Genomic DNA, 20,851 nt, shown 5'->3' with positions numbered 1-20,851 from the left:
GGACAAAAGCAAGACCAAGGCAATGAATTACTAGAGAACATACAACAGTTTTTCTTTTTTTTTTTTTTTTCGGTATGCAGACCTCTCACTGTTGTGGCCTCTCCCGTTGCGGAGCACAGGCTCCGGACGCGCAGGCTCAGCGGCCATGGCTCACGGGCCCAGCCGCTCTGCGGCATGTGGGATCTTCCCGGTCCGGGGCACGAACCCGTGTCCCCTGCATCGGCAGGTGGACTCTCAACCACTGCGCCACCAGGGAAGCTCACAACAGTTTATTTTTGTTTCTCATTTTCATGCCAATTCTGGGTTCTAGGCCAGCACGGTAATTTTTCATAGTGTTTCTTCCTTATTGGGTTCTTCTTTCCAGCTCCTTCTGATTCTTACTAATAATTTCATTTGCATAGAGCTAGTCTGTTTCCAGGATACTTTTGCATTTGATCAGCATAACAGCTCAGAAATATAGGGCAATAGGTAATATTGTCTCTATCTGTATAACTAAGTTAAGTGAAGCTCAGAGGAATTAAACCCCTTATCCAAAGTCACATAGCTGGCTCTAATGTTGCTAGCACACAAACTTAGTTCTTTGACTTCAACGCCCTTGTTCCTTCCCCAGCTGTTGTGAACTTCGAAAACTAGCCTAAATTGGAATTCCACTGCATGTAGGATTGCCAGATATGGCAAATAAAAATACAAGTGCCCAGTTAAATTTGAATTTGATAAACAAATAATTTTTTTAATATCAGTATGTTCTGTGTAATATTTGACTGGGTGTCATATATTTTATCTAGCAACCCTAAACATGGGAACAATCAGAGCAGGTTCCCCAGGTAAATTTCAGCCTGTGGTGTGGGGATCTCTGCTGTGAGGAGCCTTTCCAACTCACACTCACCTAGTAGATACATACCCACTAGTTGGCATGCCTACCACTTGCTTTGAATAATCATCCTGGGATAATATCACAGAGATAGACAGGACAATCCTATGAGGCAGGGGGGCAAAGGTGCAAGAGGAAGACTACAAATGGTGACTGTACAAACAAGGAAGGCTTCCCCCTGTACTTCCACCACCATCCATCCCAGACTTTTGGTTTTGGTGCAGCGTTAAAAGAAACACCAGTGCTGTGGAAAGCTGAATGACAGTTTCAGACTATAGCACCCATGTACTTTTCTGCCTCAGGGAGTAGCGTGAGAAGTTAACAATGTCCTTATAGAAATTACATGTTGGAAAAAAAAGGTCTGCAAATCAGCAGATATTATTTCTTCTGAAAATGACCCAAATAAGTGCGACTATAGAATCATGTAACAAACGAGTAAGAGAGTCATGAATAGCAGGAGTTGGGAACAGCAGGAGGGCTCTGACATCACCTTACCTTTGTGCGGCTCTGTATCTCCCCGGAAGGTGTCCTCTGTTTATCGATTCTCTTTCTTTTCTGTCTATAACCCTTATGCACTAGGGAAGTCTCTGGGCCAGACCTCTTGGGCATGATTTGTAAGAAGGGAACTTACCTGACTCAGACTCTTTCTCAATATCCTGGTAACGCTGAATGAAATCTTCCACCTGCTCCTTGGAAAAGAGATCAGGCTCCACAAAACTGAGGAGAGAGTAGAGCTCTCGAAGGCTGTTCTGGATGGGAGTTCCGGTCAACAGGAGACTGAAGACGACTGAAAACTCAAATATATAAATAAAGAAAGTGAAAAATCCATAACCCTGGAAAGCAAGACTGAGTTACCCATCACAGCCTTTACAAAGAGAGGCATGATTTAATGAAATGGCTAAAGGGACATGAAATCAGAAGGCTCAGGTTCAAAATGTATATAACTGTTTGATGTAGGAAATAATACCTCTTCAATTTCGACTGTAAGAAAGGGTAATAATCCTGTGAAGGAGATACCATTATAAGGTAAGTAAAATCATATTTTGAACGCTAAAGTACTGCATGAGTATTGAATATGGGTACTGTTATTCAATCTATGTGGGAATTCAAACACACAGCATATACCCAAGCAGTCTGAGAAGCCCAAAGCAATAGCAGCAGGACCCACCACTATAAGCAAGAAGCAAGAATATCTCTTTTAAAAGAATGTCCTTTTGTAAAACTTTACAGGTGCAGCCAATGCAAGGCATCAAGACTTCTGGACATTTCTGGACCATATAGAGTCCAAAATGGAAACAAACTCTTTAAATTTTGAGCAAAAGATGGGAACACCAAGAATAATAGACTAGTGAAGTAAAAGGTTAGGAAAAACAGTAACAACAGATATTAGGTAAAGCAAAGGACAACCTCTGAACTAACATTAACAAGAACTTAGACCACTTGAGTTAAATAATACAGCACCAAGAGAAAGCCATATCCTATGTATATATGTTAAACATCAAAATACATTATGTATGAGTGTATGTATCTATATAGATACACATATACACTGCACTTTGATATTTAAAGTAATATATTTTTATTTTTTAAACAATATATATGCATATTTATGTTTGGGTATACACAGCACTGCAAAGGATGTGGCAGCATATACACCAAATGTTAACATATGCAGTGGAGTAGGATTTTTGGTAGCATTCACTTTTCTTCTTGTGTTTCTGTATTTTGATTTGGGAGGGGGTCATAAGAAGATACTGCTTTTGGGAATTCCCCAGCAGTCCAGTGGTTAGGACTCCGTGCTTTCACTGCCAAGGGTGCAGGTTTAATCCCTGGTCAGGGAACTAAGATCCCACAAGCCACACAGTGCGGCCAAAAATTTTAAAAATTAAATTAAATTAAAAAAAGGAGACAATGCTTTTGAAATAAGAAAAGGTGATAAATGAAACGACACAATCAATTAAAATTGATTTCAAAATCTTTTTTGGGGGGGCACTCTCCCTTTTTTCGTTTCTTTTTAAATTGTCTAATCAATGTCCATTCATGCCTGCTCTGCTTGTAGGACAGTGTTTTCATAGTAGTTCAACAATAAAGGTTTCCAATAACCAAATCACATTTTTAAAATATGTGCTCACCAAGCAAAGAACTAAAGTGACTAAAATAATGAGGTCAACAAAGATAATCAAGGTTGTCAGTCACTAAAATCAACTTACACTATCACATGAGTTAACATTTTTATTCAAAGCAGTGTCCATTTTGGCATCAAAACTTATACTCGGGAAAAAAAAAAAAAAAAAGAAGTCCAGAGATGGGGCTTCCCTGGTGGCATAGTGGTTAAGAATCTGCCTGCCAATGCAGGGGACATGGGTTCAAGCCCTGGTCCAGGAAGATCCCACATGCCTCAGAGCAACTAAGCCCGCGTGCCACAACTACTGAAGCCCACACACCTAGAGCCCTTGCTCCGCAACAAGAGAAGCCACTGCAATGAGAAGCCCGTGCAATGCAACAAAGAGTAACCCTCCCTTCGCAGCAACTAGAGAAAGCCCGCGCACAGCAACGAAGACCCAACGCAGCCAAATACAAATAAATAAATTTATAAAAAAAAAAAAAGTCCGGAGACAATTTGTTTGTGTACAATATTTTGTAAACATTTTTGTATAAAATATTTTGCAAATATTTTCTACATTATTAAAATATTCTTCTGCATAACTTTTCATGGCAGCCTTACTTTGTAAGTGTACTATATGCATAAATTGTATAACCAATTCCTTATATTCACGTTTAGGTTGCTTCCAACTTTTACAAACAAGCTCAAAACACCATTAGGAAGGAGGAAAAGGCACTACCCTTCTCCCCACCAATCAATAAATGTGAGTAATCAGATATAGAGAGCAGACTTGTGGTTGCCAAGGGGAAGGGGGGTGGGGGAGGGATAGATTGGGAGTTTGCAATTAGCAGATACAAACTATTACACATAGAATCGATAAACAACAAGTTCCTACTGCATAAAACAGGGAACTCTATTCAATATCCTGTAATAAACCATAACGGAAGAGAAAAAAAATTAAAATTATTAAAATGAGTGTTTTTTTCTGACCAACTAGTTGTCTGCAATTCAAACCTCACCTAAAAAGGAATACTTAGATGATGCAGAACAATTTCCTCACTTAGCCCCTCTGAGCCTTAGTTTCCTTATGAGTAAGAAGAAGAGGCTCTGGAACCGGCAACAGACTTTAGCTTCCCCCACTCCAAGCTCAGGGTCCTTTTACTACACCTGCTTCTCTTCTCCCATAGTAAATCAGTAAACTGGCACGGTAGTTTATGAAGCAGTCTCTTATAAGGTTAGGTGCCAGGATATGACAACCTCTTGGGAAAGAGATACTGTTATGAGTCCCTAAAAAGAACGTAAAGGACACTACAGAGCAGAGGGGCCCCCACTAATGGACAGCAATCTTTGAGACTGTGCTAATAATAGACAGTGGCCATATCTGCATTAACACGAAAAACTGCAACTTTTAGCCAATAAATATAGAATTAAAACCTAAGACTTTCTCCAGAAGACCTCTAAATTTATTAATTGATCTATTTTAGGATAGGGACCAAAATTCAGTGACAGTCCCAGACATTCACACGTGGGGGTCTCATGAACGAATAAGCCTTTACTAGGTCAACAAGGAGAAGGGCACTTCATACTCACAAGCTGTTCCACTGGCTCCTCAGAAAAGAGGGCATATCTAGGGCTACAATGACATTTCTCATCTATTTTGCCGGAATGGTGCCAGAGATTAAGAGAATGAAATAAGATCAAGGGTGTCATACTCAAAAGTATGACAAAGACAGGAGAGATTGGAGGGACTATTCAACGGTGTGAAATCAGTCTCTTCACGACTCCGTAAACTGTCAAATTTTTTAAACAGGTAAATGGGGGAGGGGTACAATATGTCAGATATGTTTGTTACTGCAGACAGAAAAACTACAGTAAGATTATTTTTAAAGAAATTGCCTCTTTGAAGAAGATCAAAAAGACAGTTGAGGGCTTCCCTGGTGGCGCAGTGGTTACCAAAAAAAAAAAAAAAAAAAAAAAGACAAGTTGAAACATTTCCAAAAATACAATGTATTTTCCTGGGGTAGACTCTTACTCATTTGATAACCAGATTTTAGTAAACATCACCTCCTGTGTAAAAGACAAGAGGAAGAAGTTAAGCCATATTAAGTACTACTTGTCACCATAAATGTTCACTGAGCCCTGCAGAAATCTCACTGAAAAAAAATATTTCAACTGAATTGGCTTTATACAGGACTAAACTAATATTTTTTAAAAAGGAGTTATATAAAAGCTAAGAGTATCCTGGGAGTTTACCTCTGAAAGTGTCTTATGCAGCAAGGAGCTTTGGTTTTTCAACCTGTGAGCTTCATCCACAACAAGAACACTCCAAGGGAAGCTGTGAGGGAAAAATCCAAGCTTTCAGTTTTATGTAACTCAAACATATACCTCACAACCAAAAGTCTTACTACAAAACCATGACTATTGCTAGGAAGACTAATAGCAAGTCCATTCTATTAGAAACACACCCAAATTGCCTTCTTATCTGAGAGCTAACCATGTACATAAGACAATCTGGATAAGGTAGTAAAATTAAGGAAATTTATGGGAAAGATCTGTGCATTGAAGGCAGAAAGAAAGGAGTTGGAGACATAAAGCAAAAGAAAACACTTATGACCACCTACTATGTGCCAGACACTCAGCTTGGGGCTTGAGGTATGTTATTTAAACCAAAAATATAAAGTAAGCAGACATTATTGCGCCCATTTTACCAACACAGACTAAAGCTCAGAAAGATAGATGACTTGGTCAAGGTCATAAAGCTAGTATGAGGCAGAACTGAGCTTCAGACCCAGAAGAAAAGCCAAGAGACACTGGTGTCACAGTAGCTAAAAGAGTATGATTTTAAGATGGGGACGTGGTGAACAGGATCAAATGTTACACAGTAGGATACATCATTGTCTCTGTTAATGTGGCAGTCGTTGGTAGCCGTGCCGGAGCACTTCTGCAGCATAACAGTTACGACCACAAACTCTCAAGAGGCTGTAGTCATAAAAGCACATCCTCTGCATATACTCCTGGGAAGCTGTTTTTCCCACCAAAAAAATTCAAAATATGGAAAAATATGTATGTATGAATATGTTCCAAGCTCCATTATTTAAAACAGCAAAAAAATTGAAAATAATAATAATAGGTCCAGTAATGGGTGACGAAATACAGCATTTTAAATGATAAATATGATTATGTTATAATATACAGGCCTCTATAACTAAAAAAGGTATTATATATCTTTTTCACAAATGTGAAAAACATGCAAAAGATAATAAAGTGGAAGTTATAAGGTTTTTAACTTTTTATTTCATTTGTAAACATTCTATAGTGCCATTACATTATTTTTATACTTAAAAAACTAAATGTATATACAAGTAAAGCAGAATATTGGGAAGACAGTAGGTATGGAAATAAAAATCCCTCAAATATTAGAGGAAGATATTGAGCAGAGGTTGGCCTTACGAGGAGGAAGCCTTCTTCCTCTGAGGCCACAAAGAAAATCCAAAAAATGGGTAAAAATCCAGCAGGAATTGGGATCATTCCTGCTGGGTAGCAAGACCAGGGGCTGCACTGAAGGATAACAAAGAATAAGAGTGCAACTGATGTTGGACACTGGTCACGAGATGAGGTGTGAAAGCAGCTGCAGTACAGTGCCTGGCTCCTGTCTGAATTAGCATTCAAAATAAATTAGGTATTAACCTATTAAGATTATTATGCCATTATTAAGGTACTAAGAACTAGATATTCAGGTTTTTACACACCGCAAGCATCCAATAAAAAGTGTATTCAATGAAACAGACTTCAGGGAGGTGGATCTGGGCTCAGTGAAAGAAGGAGGTCAAGTCACTCATCAAAGGACATGCCAAGGGATGTTCCCTGGAGAGGATGAGGCAGAGGGAATTCCAGCACTGAACAGAAAGTAGGACAAAGTAACTTCTAGTCCCCTTGATCCAAAGATTTTGTAAGTCTGCTGTCAAAAAATTTTCTGATTTTTCATATTGTTACACACACAGCCTCAGCTCTCTATGACGAGCCTCTTTAGGGCAAAGATTACATTACACTCCCTGGCTGTTCTCAGAGTATGCAGTACAGTAGTACAAGGTATAACTTTGCCAAATACATGAACCTAGTTGCCGGGCAGGAATAAAGAGGCAGACACAGAGAATGGACGTGAGGACACAGGGTGGGAGGGGGGAGCTGGGGCGCAGTGAGAGTAGCATTGACATATATACACTACCGAATGTAAAATAGTTAGCTAGTGGGAAGCAGCAGCATAGCACAGGGAGATCAGCCTGGTGCTTCGCGATGACCTAGAGGGGTGGGATAGGGAGGGTGGGAGGGAGGCTCAAGAGGGAGGGGATATGGGGACATGTGTGTGCATACGGCTGATTCACTTTGGTGTGCAACAGAACCTAACACAGTACTGTGAAGCAACTACACTCCCACAAAGATCTATTAAAAAAAAAGAACAAATCCGTGTTCTTAGAGTTCATACTAAGTAAACATTATAGACGTCTCTTTACTATTTAGGTCCTTAAATTCACCTGGAATGGATTGAAGGCAGATGATCTAATATAGAAAGACTGTATTTCTGCTGAAAATGTGAAACTCCAGTGTACCTAGATACTTTGTAAAGCTCTCTTATAAAGAAGCTCCCCAGCACTGAGTGGTGGGTTTGGATGTCTGCTTTGCCATTTACTAGCAATGTGCCCTGGGATGGGTCACCTAATCTCTTACCTTTCTCATCTATAAAACAGATGATAATACCCACCTTAGGGTTTTCATGAAGATTAAATAGGATAATTTATGTAAAGTACCCAATAACATCTATCTCCCAATCTTCTTGTCTTTTGAGACTTCCAATATATTGCCTTGTATTATGGATACCTCTACCCTTCTTACCCCTCTACTGGAGTTTATGTCCTCTTAGCGTCACTCTATGGTTTACTTTCCTGGTATTGCTGGTAACTCCCAGAACAGTGTCTTTCCAGGGGACAGATCTTCAATAAATATTAAGTTGGATATTAATAATAAAAAAGAAGTGAGAGGGAATGCATATCCTTTTCCTAAGTAAGGTAATATGCTTACTTAAATGAAACTTAAGTGAAACAAAACACTAGATGGAAGTCATGAAATCTATGACTGAGCCTTTAGTGTTTCAAAATAAGATGAAAGGGCTTCCCTGGTGGCGCAGTGGTTGAGAGTCCGCCTGCCGATGCAGGGGACGCGGGTTCGTGCCCCGGTCCGGGAAGATCCCACATGCCGCGGAGCGGCTGGGCCCATGAGCCATGGCCGCTGAGCCTGCGCGTCCGGAGCCTGTGCTCCGCAACGGGAGAGGCCACAGCAGTGAGAGGCCCGCGTACCACAAAAAAAAAAAAAAAAAAAAAAAATAAGATGAAAATAAAAATCCAACTCAGAAGAACCTGGATAGGAAATAACATTCAAAATATTGATAAAGCACATTGAAAAGTTTCTAAATATTAAAGACGCAAACCCCACCTAACCATGTCATAACTACACATGAATGAAACTCTGTTAACATAACTTCTTATTCACCTAAAACTAGCTCTTGTTTGATTTACATGGTGACTGTTGTCTTAACCACATACTGCAACACCTCATCCCTATTGCCAGGTAGTACTAAGAGTTACATCTACGTTTCCTGTACTTCACAAGCTGAGGAGAGGCCTGAAAGCCAATTCACTGGAAAGAAGTATACTTAAAAATCCCTTTCTAAAAAGCTAATTTTATAGTACTCACTGCTCTTTTAGGATACTTCCAGGAAAAGGCTCAAATAATTCACCTGCTATGTTGCAGTAAAATCTCCACACTGCAGTCCTGAAAGGTGTCTGTGCAAGTTGTGATGTAAAGAATTAGTATCTATTAACCACCCACCACGTATACCTTATCTTATTTAATCCTCACAACAAACATCCAAGGTAAAAATTTCATTATCCCCATTTTACAGATGAAGAAGCTGAGGTTCACAGAGGTTAAGTAATGAACCCACAGATTTACACCTAAAGAGTAGGGGGTTAGACTGTAAGACTCCTGCCACGCCACACACCAGATAAGACTCACGGATGACACATCAGGATAAAACACAAAGTGCTAAAATGTGAAGTAAAGAAATGACTTTCACGATACATTTAAGACAATTTCTGAAGTAGTGCAACATACTCACGACTTTAGAAACAATGCATCTTTCAAGCAAATCTGTAAAATTAAGGAAGACACATTACAAAGACTGATATTGATATAACTCTGATATTAATAAGCTAGCTTTTTATTAACTCTCCTAAACTACAGGATTTAGCTAAGTCTTATCCATTCACTACGTAAGAAATTCTGAGCATAACTTCTAAGTAGCACCATCTTACAGACAAACAAAGGGAGGCATGAATGAGTGGAAGGTCTTGCTTACAGTGACCTGGACAGTCTTAGCTTGAAGAACAAGGACTTAAACAGGGACTGGAACTAAGTGTCCTCCTTTCCCACCCTCCAGTAACAAGAGATGATGCCTCAGCCCAAAAAGCCCTTTCCCCTGCCTGCCTGCCTCCTTCTACTCATCGGCCAAGAGGCAGCTCAAGTAGTACCTACCTGGGAAGCCTTCCCCTTTGATCCACCAGGGCAGAGAGAGAGAAATAGCTAACTAACTTGGAGCACAATGGTCTTTCGCTTCCTTTGCTCACAGCTTCTCTGTGAGAATCTAATAAAAGTAGACCTTCTTCTCAGAACAATATGAACCCTCAAAAAAAAAATTAAATATAATTCCAGTAGATTCTACAACTTCTAAGGTCCCAGGTTAAGAGTTCTGGCTGTAGAAAAACAAACAGATACCTCATAGGTAGTTAGCAGCACATGAAAATGTGACTCCTTCCTTAGGTCTTGCTGTAGGTGGGCTCTCTCCTCCTTGTCACCTGAATATGTTACACAGGAAAGACCTGGAGCAAATCTGAATCCAAGAAAAGAGGTAGATGAACACAAACATAGAGCCGTGGAAAAGGGGTGCACGTCTGGAAAATTACTTTTCATGGAAGGATTGCAGATGTGTAGACCCCAGGATGCCCTGCAGTCAGAATGAGTCCTGGGACCCTGAAATCTTACCTACAGTAATGGGTAAACCTAAGGGTAAGTCCCCGTGTGAAGAGGGAGACGTGTCAGATAAACATCTAAAAGGGCCTTGTGTTAACTGTAAAAAGAAAACTATTTTTCCACATTCGTTACTTTCTATGAAGTGTCACTATATCGCTATGAAAAAGATGGTTTCTTCCTTAGTTCAGCAAAATTTACTATAAATGAGTACTGACCTTCAAATTGACAAAAGGTAACAATAACATCCATTGGACCCTCCCCCATCAGATCCTCAGTCTCTATCTACACTGCCTCATGTCAGAGTTTTCTGGAATAAACTCATTGCTTAGGACAATATGTTGTTTTATCATATTTCACATAGCACCTAGAAAACAAAAATGTGAAAAATAAAATTTCAGCCACATCTTCTCTTGTACCTCTCAATCTCTTCTTTCCAGTTGCTCAAAACAGACAAGGGACAAAGAATCAGAAATGGTCCTTCATCATTTAATCTTCCTGCCAAGTAAATGAAGAGAGCAATAGTCTGGAACACAGAAAAGGAAGACGGTTTTGACCACATTTCCACATGAGAAACAACGATAAAGTTCCCACAACCTTGTAGAGAACACTTACAATCGCATCAAAAATAATAAAACACAAACACAAATTGTTGTAGAAGACTTGCTTTGCAAAAAACAAAAATAATGTACAATCCTCCACACATTAGGAGAGTCACCCATTCCTAGAGTGAAATCAGGTAAAGCCTCAATATGACTGCCAAAGAAATTTATGGTACTCAATTACATCAACAGTCAACAAGCAATGGTACTCAAAATTTATGTAACTGAACCTTTTATACAAAGGAAAACATCAGGAAAGACAATAGAAATCAATGAAAACAATGCAAATGACGCACAAGGTCAGGAATGCTCTAAAAACATAAGGTAAGAAGTATCAAGACTTGACTGCAAAGAGGCCCAACCATGTGGTGGCCTCTTGCTGTTGGCCAGGATCTCCTAAGAGACAATGTTTTCCTTCCTCCCTCCATGTGCATTGATGGTGCACCTTCTATTTACTAGGCACTATTCTGAGCTCTGGTATATAAGAGTGAACAAAACAAACAAAACTCCTAGTTCTCCTGGGGCACACATTCCAGTGAGGAAAACAAACAATAATATAGCCTCATAAACTCAGGTCAGGGTCTAAACTGAAAATCTTTGTAAAGCCCAATAGCCTATTTTAGGATATGGCTATACACACTTTTGACTTTTAAATTTTCTTTAAAAGGTTGCTGTGATATATAGAGAAAATAGCACTCTTTTATAAAACAAAAAGTTTGAGGGCCCACCATCCCCAATGGCTGAACTGTTTCTTAGAAAAATCTATCCTAAGGATATAATCCAAAATCCTAAGAGAGCTATGCAAGCCCAAAAATGTTCACATAGAGGTTAATTTAAATATCACAAAAGAGGGGAACTCTCCATTCCTCATCTGCAGAACATTCAAGTAAATTACGATCAATTCTCTTGATGGACCATTATGCAGCCAATAGAAAATAATCACTGTGAAGAATATAAAATATAAAGAATATAAAATGGAAAATAACAATGACTATTAGATTAATAAAATGCAAACTATATGTGCGCTATAATTTCAACCACGTAAAACACATATTGCTATTCATGATTATGGCTAGAGTGCTATGGTTACAGGTTTTAACTGATAATACATTAATTTCATAATGGAAATATTTTTCTTTTTTAACTACCCATGGCTTCCCAGCCCGGATTGTGCCCGGACAACCACCCAGTAAGTATTTACTGAATTAAAACCATTCTGTTTAGTTTTTGCTGAAGACACTATTTAGAGAAAATTTATCTTTTATTATCTTAAACCAGCTATCTACAAAACAAATTTGGATTCACTACTGGATTCTTCCAAACATTCAAGGAAGAAACAGTAACAACTCTACACAAACTCTTACATAAATCTGAAAAGGAAGGGATACTTCTCAACTCACTTTATGAAGCCAGATTTACCCCAATACCAAAACCATACAAAGACATTACTCAATGCAAAATTACACAGATGCAAAAATTCTAAACAAAATTTTAATAAGATGAATTTGGAGGTGTGATTTTTAGGGCACTTAAAGTAGAGCTATATGAACACCCTGGGAAAGGCAAAGGACAAGTGGAATTTGCTGGCTCTGAATGAAGTCTGGGCGATTCCAATGTCCATGGCACAGGAGACTGCATAGAGGGCTCTGGACCTGAGTACAGGAGTCCGTTAGCCCCCCTCCCAGAAACACTGGGAAACTTACCTTTGTTCCATAGCTCTCAGTTCAGGAATATACTAGAACCAGAGTTATTGCCTGAGACACCTGAGGGTAATAAATGAGGTACCTGGGGCTACCATGCTGGGAGGTCATACTGTATCCTGAATAACCCCAAGATTGATGAGGTACACCTGGATTAGATTAAGGTGTCTCCAACACATGGTCAGCCCAGACTCTGAGCAGAACTGCTCCAGCTGGAATGTTTACGGATGTGAGGTTAGAGGGGGCAGGTTAAGCTTCTAAAAGGATTAACGAGAACTTTACTCACTCTGTGGGTTCACTGATGAAACCTTTTTGGAATCAAGAAACCTACAGTTCCATGCTTTCTGCTCAAGTCGCCTCTGCTGTGTATCCTGACTGCACTGACTTTCTTTGGTACTTTATAGATGAATAAACCTTGTGTGATGAACCCAAGGAGTATCTGTGTCTGGACTTTTCATCAATCCAAGCCTACCACTGACATCTGTCAACATGAGCTGTATTGGTGATCATCCTACTGGAAGCATCAATGTCAACATGCAACCTGCTAATCAATGCCCAAGGAAGTCACATCTAATTCTCCAGGTGTCTAGACTATATCCTACGATTAGATGGCCAAGGCATTTTGGAAAACATAGAGTATTTCCTCTGTACTTCTGTAGCATGGCAGAGAAATGGGAATTAGCCCCATCACCCACTGAAGAAGGGAGACTAATATGAGAAATGATCCAGTTATCTTAACTACATAAAATATTACTAAGGAGGGCAGCGTCAATTTGATTCCTGGGACAGGTATATTTGCTTTATATAAAGAAAAACCCTGCCCATTAATTGTAATTCTGTATGTCAAGGGACAGATAAAATAAAGGTAGTGACACAGTTCAAAACCACCCCCATGACGAGAAAAGTCAAGTCCAAGGTCATGATCTCTTAACAAAGGTTCAGGCATTTTACCTCTTAGTATAAAAATACATACCAACAGCTGGCAGCTAAAGACAGTAATGAGTCGTGAGGAGGTACTTCAGTAGAGGTGAACAGTGCTCACTCCACAGTAACACACCTGGCAGGTCTTACCCAAGCCCATCTCATCTCCCAGTATGCAGCCATTCTGACAATGGAAGCGCTGGGCCAGCCAGTTGACTCCCTCCAGCTGATAAGGGCGTAGATGGATCCCTAGAAATAAAAAAAGCAGCAAGTCCGAAGAGCAGACATTTAAGCGTACACACAGGCTATGCTTAAGACTTCGACTAAAGAACACAGCCTAAATCCCCATACCCCAAACCTTACTGGCCATATCCTTTGCTGAGAAGTTACAGATATGCAAATATTTGCTGACTTCCTAACTACTTTTTGAGCAGACTTAATCACCACTATAATCAAAGCCCTAAAACAGCCTGTCAGTGTTACAGGATCAACTTGACAGTTGAGAAAGTCAGCCTGGGATTGGGCCTCTAGACTGCCTGAGTCTCATGCCTGTGTCCATTCTAGGAAATGAGGTTTTACTGATGTGATATAACAGCAAGCAACACATGGACTGGACATGTGTCTGCCTGCTTAATTGCAACGATGTAAATTTGCTCTCAGGTGCTAAAGGAAAAAAATCAAGACAGGACTAGATTAAATCATGCTTCAATCAAGAAGCAGTGCTGTTAAGAATGGAAACAATGTTACATAGAGGGTGTTTTAACAGTGCACAGGGACAACAGAAAATGTCTGAAATCCACATAGAGCTTCTGGGGCCTCTCTTCTCTCTCTCTCTCTCTCTCTCTCTCTCTCTCTCTCTCTCTCGATAAAAAAAATCCAATTTCAGAGAACAGTCATATCTTTGGGAGACGGAAGACCCCAAACATACTTTATAGAAAAACTATTAACAAAAGTACGACTCTGGTTTGAACTCATGACATTTAAAAAGAAACTAAACAATATATAATTGTAGAACATTAAAAAGACTGACGAATTATTTTTATTAAGCACTTACTAAATACCACGGTGAGTAGTAAACACTGTACATAAGTTACCCCACTTAATGCTGATAATGATCCCATGCACTAGGTATTATCCACATACTGTATGTTAGAAAATTCAGAAAATCAAAGAAGATTAAAATGTTAAATCTGGAGACTTCTGCTTTGGGGAAGATGGAGATGTTCTTTTCCCCATTCTTCTTGCTAATATAACTAAAAATCCTGAATATTACAAAGAAAATGAACATAATAAGATGACTCTGAAAAGGTGGGGTGAAGAAGGCAGACTGGTTAGTAACCTCGAAACCCAGCAAACAACACAGTGATGAGTTCCCTGGGTTTCTTTTGGCCTCATATATCCAGACTTAGAGGTGAAGAAATTGGCCACCCAGAAATGCCAATGGACATGGAAAGAAAAACAAAAAAAGCCCACAAAAGCCTACTCCCACTAGCCAAAGGAAAGGGACAGCCTAGAGAGACAGAAAATGTAAACTTTTAGACAATAACCACACCAGTTAAGCCAAACACCATAGGGAAAAAAACGTAGCCCACCCACATCAGCAAAGGCCAAGTGGGAGCCTAGACGTCCACCCTCAAGAGGCTGTAATGAAGTTCCCCAACATCCCCAGCAGGAAGGTACCAGAGAGGGCTAGGTAGGGAGCCAGGATTTTCATCCCCACTCACCAATAATGAGGCCATCCCCACTCCATTTCTCCCTCCCATGCAGGTCAGTGGAGACCACGCAGTGAGCCTGGACTTCTACCCCTACTAGATCTTATGAGTCCCCTCCCCAACTACCCCTAGAAATGGTGTCAAAGGAGGCCCAGTGGAGACTCAGGACTTTTATCACTGCCTAGAGGTAATGAGACCAATCTTACCAGTGTCAGTGGGGACCAAGTTGGGAGCCAGTACTCTCATTCTCACCCAGAAGTAAGGAGGAACCCCCTCCCTATCCCCACGTATCAAGAGAAGCTCGGGGTGGGGGAGCCTGACTTCTATTTCCACCTGGTAGTAACAAAGCAGCAACCCCCCTTCCCCTGTCAGAGCAGCATGAAACAGACAATTGAACAGAAGGTTTAAATAAGATCCTGAGTCTCAAAACATAAGACAAAAATTTCCAGGTTTCAATAAAAAAGATCATACATTATACCAAGAACCAGGAAGGTTTCAAACTGAATGAAAATAGATAATCCACAGATGCCAACATCCAGATGACACAGATGTTACACTTATTTTAAAGCAGCAATGATAAAAATGCTTCAACAAGCAACCATGAACAGGCTTAAAACAACTGAAAAAATAGAAAGCCTCAGTAAAGAAATAGAAAGTCTCAGCAAAGAAAAAGAAGATATTTAAAAATACAATAACCAAAGTAAAGAGCTCAGAGAACGTACTTGATAGAAGAATGGAGAGAAGAAAGAATCAGTGAACTGTAAGAACCATAGAAATTACTCAACCTGAACAATGGAGAGAAAACAGCCTGAAAACAAATGAACAGAGCTTCAGGGAACTGCAAGTCTCTAACAAAAGAACTACATTCATTCATTGGCATCCTAGAAAGAGATGAGAAACAGGACAGGGCTAAAAAAGAGTACTCACAACAATGGGTGAAAACTTCCCACATTTGGCAAAAGACCTACAGATTCAAGGTGAATGAACTTCAAACATAATAAAAGAATAAATCCAAAGAAATATACACCAAGACACATCATAATTAACTTCCTAAAAACTAAAGACAAAGAAAATATCTTGAAAGCAGCCAGAGAAAAATGACATAAGTTACCTAGAGGGGAAAAACCAGGAGGCCATTACCCCAACTGTCAGCTCCAGGACCCTACTGCCTCAGCTGCAATCCATGCCAGCAAAGTGGATGCTCAGTACCCTACCCAACCCCACTGAGGTTAAGAGTCACGGCCAAGGGAAATGTAGAAAATTAAAATCCCTCAGGAACTGCAGCCTTTCTCCCTCACTTTCCTCTTCCAAATCTTCCACAGTCATCTGCTAGGTGGGAGTCAAGTCACATGCACAACACAACTCCAGGCAAGTCTCAGAAATGTAGTCTTTTTCTTTCTAACCTCTAGGAGGCAGTAAGGCATGCTTGGGGGTTGGGGAAGAAATAAATTTGAGGGATTTCCCTGGTGGCACAGTGGATATGCCCCTGTGCTCACACTGCAGGGGGCCCAGGTTCAATCCCTGGTCAGGGCACTAGATCCCACATGCATGCCGCAACTAAAGAGCCTGGCTGCCACAACGAAGAAGCCCACAAGCCACAACAAAGACTCGATGAGGGACTTCCCTGGTGGCGCAGTGGTCAAGAATCTGCCTGCCAATGCAGGGGACACAGGTTCAAGCCCTGGTCCGGGAAAATCCCATATGCCACAGAGCAGCTAAGCACGTGTGCCACAACTACTGAGCCTGCACTCTAAAGCCTGCAAGCCACAACTACTGAGTCCGCATGCCACAACTACTGAAGCCTGTGCGCCTAGAGCCTGTGCTCTGCAACAAGAGAAGCCACTGCAACGAGAAGCCTGCGCATTGCAAGGAGGTGTAGCCCCTGCTCGCCGCAACTAGAGAAAGCCCACGCGCAGCAACAGAGACCCAGCACAGCCACGAATGAATGAATGAATGAATAAAATAAAATAAACTCCAAATGGATTAAAGACCTAAATGTAAGACCGGACACTACAAAACTCTTAAAGGAAAACATAGGAAGAACACTCTTGGACATGAATAGCAATATCTTTTTTGACCCACCTACTATAGTAATGGAAATAAAAACAAAAATAAACAAATGGGACCTAATGAAACTTAAAAGCTTTTGTATAGCAAAGGAAACCATAAACAAAAAATGATAACCCTCAGAATAAGAGAAAACACTTGCAAATGAATCAACAAAGTATTAATCTCCAATATATACAAGCAGCTCATGCAGCTCAATATCAAAAAAACAAATAACCCAATGAAAGAATGAGCCGAAGACCTGAATAGACATTTCTGCAAAGAAGACATACAGATGGCCAAGAGGTACATGAAAACATGCTCAACATCACTAATTATAAGAGAAAAGCAAATCAAAACTACAATGAGGCATCACCTTACACCGGTTAGAATGGGCATCATCAGAAAATCTGCAAACAATAAATGCTGGAGAGGGTGTGGAGAAAAGGGAACCCTCTTGCACTGTTGGTGGGAATGTAAATTGATACAGCCACTGTGGAGAACAGTATGGAGGTTCCTTAAAAAACTAACAATAGAATTATCATATGACCCAGCAATCCCACTACTGGGCATATACCCTAAGAAAACGATAATTCAAAAAGACACATGCACCCCAATGTTAATTGCAGTACTATTTACAAGTCATGGAAGCAACCTAGATGCCCATCGACAGATGAATGGATAAAGAAGATGTGGTACATATACACAATGGAATATTATTTAGTCATAAAAAGGAACGAAACTGGTTCATTTGTAGAGATGTGGATGGACCTAGACGCTGTCATACAGAGTGAAGTAAGAAAGAAAAACAAATACCGCACATTAATGCATATTTGTGGAATCTAGAAAAATGGTACAGATGAACCGGTTTGCAAGGCAGAAATAGAGACACAGATGTAGGGAACAAACATATGGACACCAAGGAGGGAAAGGGGGGGTTGGATGAATTGGGAGGTTGGGATTAACATATATACACTAATATGTATAAAATAGATAACTAATGAGAACCTGCTGTATAGCACAGGGAATTCCACTTCGCTGTACAGTAGAAACTAACACAACACTGGAAAACTACTATACCCCAATTAAAAAAAAATTCATAGCAATAATAAATATTTGATTCCAAGGATATTTTTTAGTATTATTTAAAAGAGCAAAAAAAGAACCTAAATACCTAAATAGAATGGCTGGCTAAATTACAGCACATCCATACACTGAAATAGTCTGTATCTAATAAATATGATACTGAAGAAGACTAAATGATAATAAGGAAAAAAATTATGGTTTCCAAAAAGTATGTACATGAAACCCCATCTTTGCACTTCTCCCTCAGTCCCTGCTCCACCCTGGAAAAGAAAGAAAAAAAAATTACATACACACATATGCATGCACAGACCAAGGACTGGCAGGATAGATAATAAGATGTTAACAGTAATAGGATTATGTATATTACTGTTTTTTCTTTATGCATAAAATATTACCCTAAATGATTTACAGAGAAAATGTACTACTTCTGTCAATCAGAAGGAAAAAAAAAATCAGTAACCATGTTTAACCAACTCACAAAGAATAGTTTCTAAGAATATTAATTTATTCTGGCAAATAGAAATAGGAATTTCAAGTTATAAGATTAAATGGGGGCTTCCCTGGTGGCGCAGTGGTTGAGTGTTCTGCCTGCCGGTGCAGGGGACACGGGTTCGTGCCCCGGTCCGGGAGGATCCCACATGCCGCGGAGCAGCTGGGCCCATGAGCCATGGCTGCCAAGCCTGCACGTCCGGAGCCCACAACAGTGAGAGGCCCGCGTACCGCAAAAAAAAAAAAAAAAAGATTAAATGGTTATTCCTCTGAGTATACCTATCTTCTAATTTTTCTTTCCCCCCACTATCCACTTATCCATGCCCACCACCAAGCTTCCACATTTGTCTATTTACTTCTTCATTCACTCACTCTAATTCATCCAGGCAAACTTGCAACCTCTTATCTATCTTCTCAATTTCACTACAGTAACAGCACTGGTCCATGTGTATATTTCTCCAAGTGTATTACGGACAGTCCAGTATCAATGTGCACATTAGAACTAGCCTTCTCTCACACATAGTATCATACCCAAAAAACATGCAAGGAAATAGGCAAACACACAAATAATCACGTATAAACTTTGGCTCTATAAACATATAAATTGTACACCAAACTTAAAAGCATCAGTCTGTAAATTCATATTTAAGTTGGATACATACTCCTCACAGACACAGAGATACCATTTTCAGAGACTCAGAGCCTCAAGAAGGGAGAGTTCTTTCTCTTCCACGTCTGTATCCTATCCATTTATCTCTTCCCATCCCTCTTCTAAGTTGGACATAGAACTGACCCTTTTGTTTCATTCATAACAAAACCTCACACTTCCTTCGTATTTGGCACACAGTATGAGTTCAATAAATACTTGTTTATATTTTTGAAATCACTCACAGACTCCAGTCTAGAAACTCTATGAGAGCAGGGCCTACATTTGTATCCTCATCTCTGCACCTAACATCTTGTAGCATGTGGCTCTCAGTAGCACTCAATAAACAATGAGTTAACGACCATATCATTATTATTGATCCAAGAGTAAAACAGTTAAGGCACAGCACTGCGTTCCCCATTTTAAAAATAAAACGAAATGGGAAAGGTTAGGTGGTGAGTCAAGAGCAGGCCGGGAAATAGTACCTGTGTCTCTCCATCCTATGACCTCCATCCAGAGATGCGGTCTGCCCCCCTGCCTTCAGACCTCAGGGGGATTCAAGTTTTCGCGCTTCAAAGTTTCTAGGGAAAGGCTACTATAAATAAAATAGCTACATGCAGTAATGAGTTTATGAACTTTGCTTAGCTGCATACTTCAAATTAGAGCTTTGAGGGAGAATTAACCAGTGGAGTATTATCAAAGAAATGCGCGCGCACGGTAATCGAAGAAGAAAAGTGAAGCTTGGATCAGAGTTCTGATAGTTTTACACAAGCAACTAGTTAAACCTCCCAAGCCAGGCCTCCAAACCCACCGGAACAGAAATTTTAAACCCACACCCTTGGGGCGCCAGGACGCCCTCCGCTTCTTCGGAGAGGACAGTCCTACCTTCCGGACAGGGGCCTCATGAAGTTCCCCCTCCCCAGGGCCAGCGTGCCGGGTGGCGGGGGCCGCGGGCGGGCCTCGCTTCCCTGCCGGGAAACACATTCCTCCCGCGTCCGCGGGCCCCGCGCGCTGCGCAGGCGGGGTAACGGCTACCTGGCCCCAGGCGGGGTTCCTCTCCGCCCAGCCCCACCGCAGGGGCGAGAAGGGAAGGCCCTGTTGTCCGTAGGTTAAAAACCCACAAGACGGTCCACCCGCGGCGCCGCCGGACCGTTCCTGGCGCCGGGTCCCGGGCCGGGAGAGGAGAGTCCCGAAGAGTCGGGCGGCGTAGCCGGAAGTTCCCCCGTGGCCACTGACCTGTCAGGCCCCACTGCCGCAAGTCCTGCTCCTGCACCCGCGCCGCCTCGACTCGGCTCTCGCTCTGAAGAGTCTGTAGAAAGCCGGGCATGCCGCCCTCGCGGGTCGCAGCGCCCTCACGCTCCATCCAGCCACTGCGAAGCTCCGCCCTACGCCGCCCCGCGCGCTTCCTTCCCGACGTTCGCGGCCTAACCCCCGGGCGCCGCCGCCGCCAGAGGGCGCGTCCGGCGCTGAGGTCTGGGCGCGGAGAGAGCCGGAAGGTATCCTACCCGCTGTTGAGGAGCGCTTGCAGCCGGGTGTGCGTGGGGCCGCTCGATTCTCACAGTTTATGCCCTCTCTAGGCAACTGATGACCTGAA

The 20,851-nt window shown here is 41.2% G+C and overlaps 1 protein-coding gene across 2 annotated transcripts in view; it reads right to left on the bottom strand.

Annotated features, from left to right (window-relative positions):
• CHD1L (chromodomain helicase DNA binding protein 1 like) overlaps positions 1-20,634 on the bottom strand; it is a 50,732-nt gene extending 30,098 nt beyond the window's left edge. The window contains exons 1-7 of one of the 2 annotated variants that reach the window (XM_024764835.1): positions 20,494-20,634; positions 13,415-13,527; positions 10,475-10,581; positions 9,804-9,918; positions 9,148-9,179; positions 5,229-5,310; positions 1,503-1,665 (exon numbers count right to left, since the gene is read on the bottom strand). In XM_024764835.1, the coding sequence (XP_024620603.1) occupies positions 1,503-1,665; positions 5,229-5,310; positions 9,148-9,179; positions 9,804-9,918; positions 10,475-10,581; positions 13,415-13,527; positions 20,494-20,620 (739 nt within the window). In that variant the 5' untranslated portion in view covers positions 20,621-20,634. The remainder of the gene's footprint in view (positions 1-1,502; positions 1,666-5,228; positions 5,311-9,147; positions 9,180-9,803; positions 9,919-10,474; positions 10,582-13,414; positions 13,528-20,493) is intronic. The other variant, XM_024764836.1, reaches the window with a different exon arrangement.
• Positions 20,635-20,851: the final 217 nt, after the last annotated feature.

Source organism: Neophocaena asiaeorientalis, unplaced genomic scaffold (genome assembly GCF_003031525.2).
Source record: "Neophocaena asiaeorientalis asiaeorientalis breed wild unplaced genomic scaffold, Neophocaena_asiaeorientalis_V1.1 scaffold62, whole genome shotgun sequence".
Taxonomy (NCBI): Eukaryota; Metazoa; Chordata; class Mammalia; order Artiodactyla; family Phocoenidae; genus Neophocaena; species Neophocaena asiaeorientalis.
This window is presented reverse-complemented; position numbering and strand designations above follow the sequence as displayed.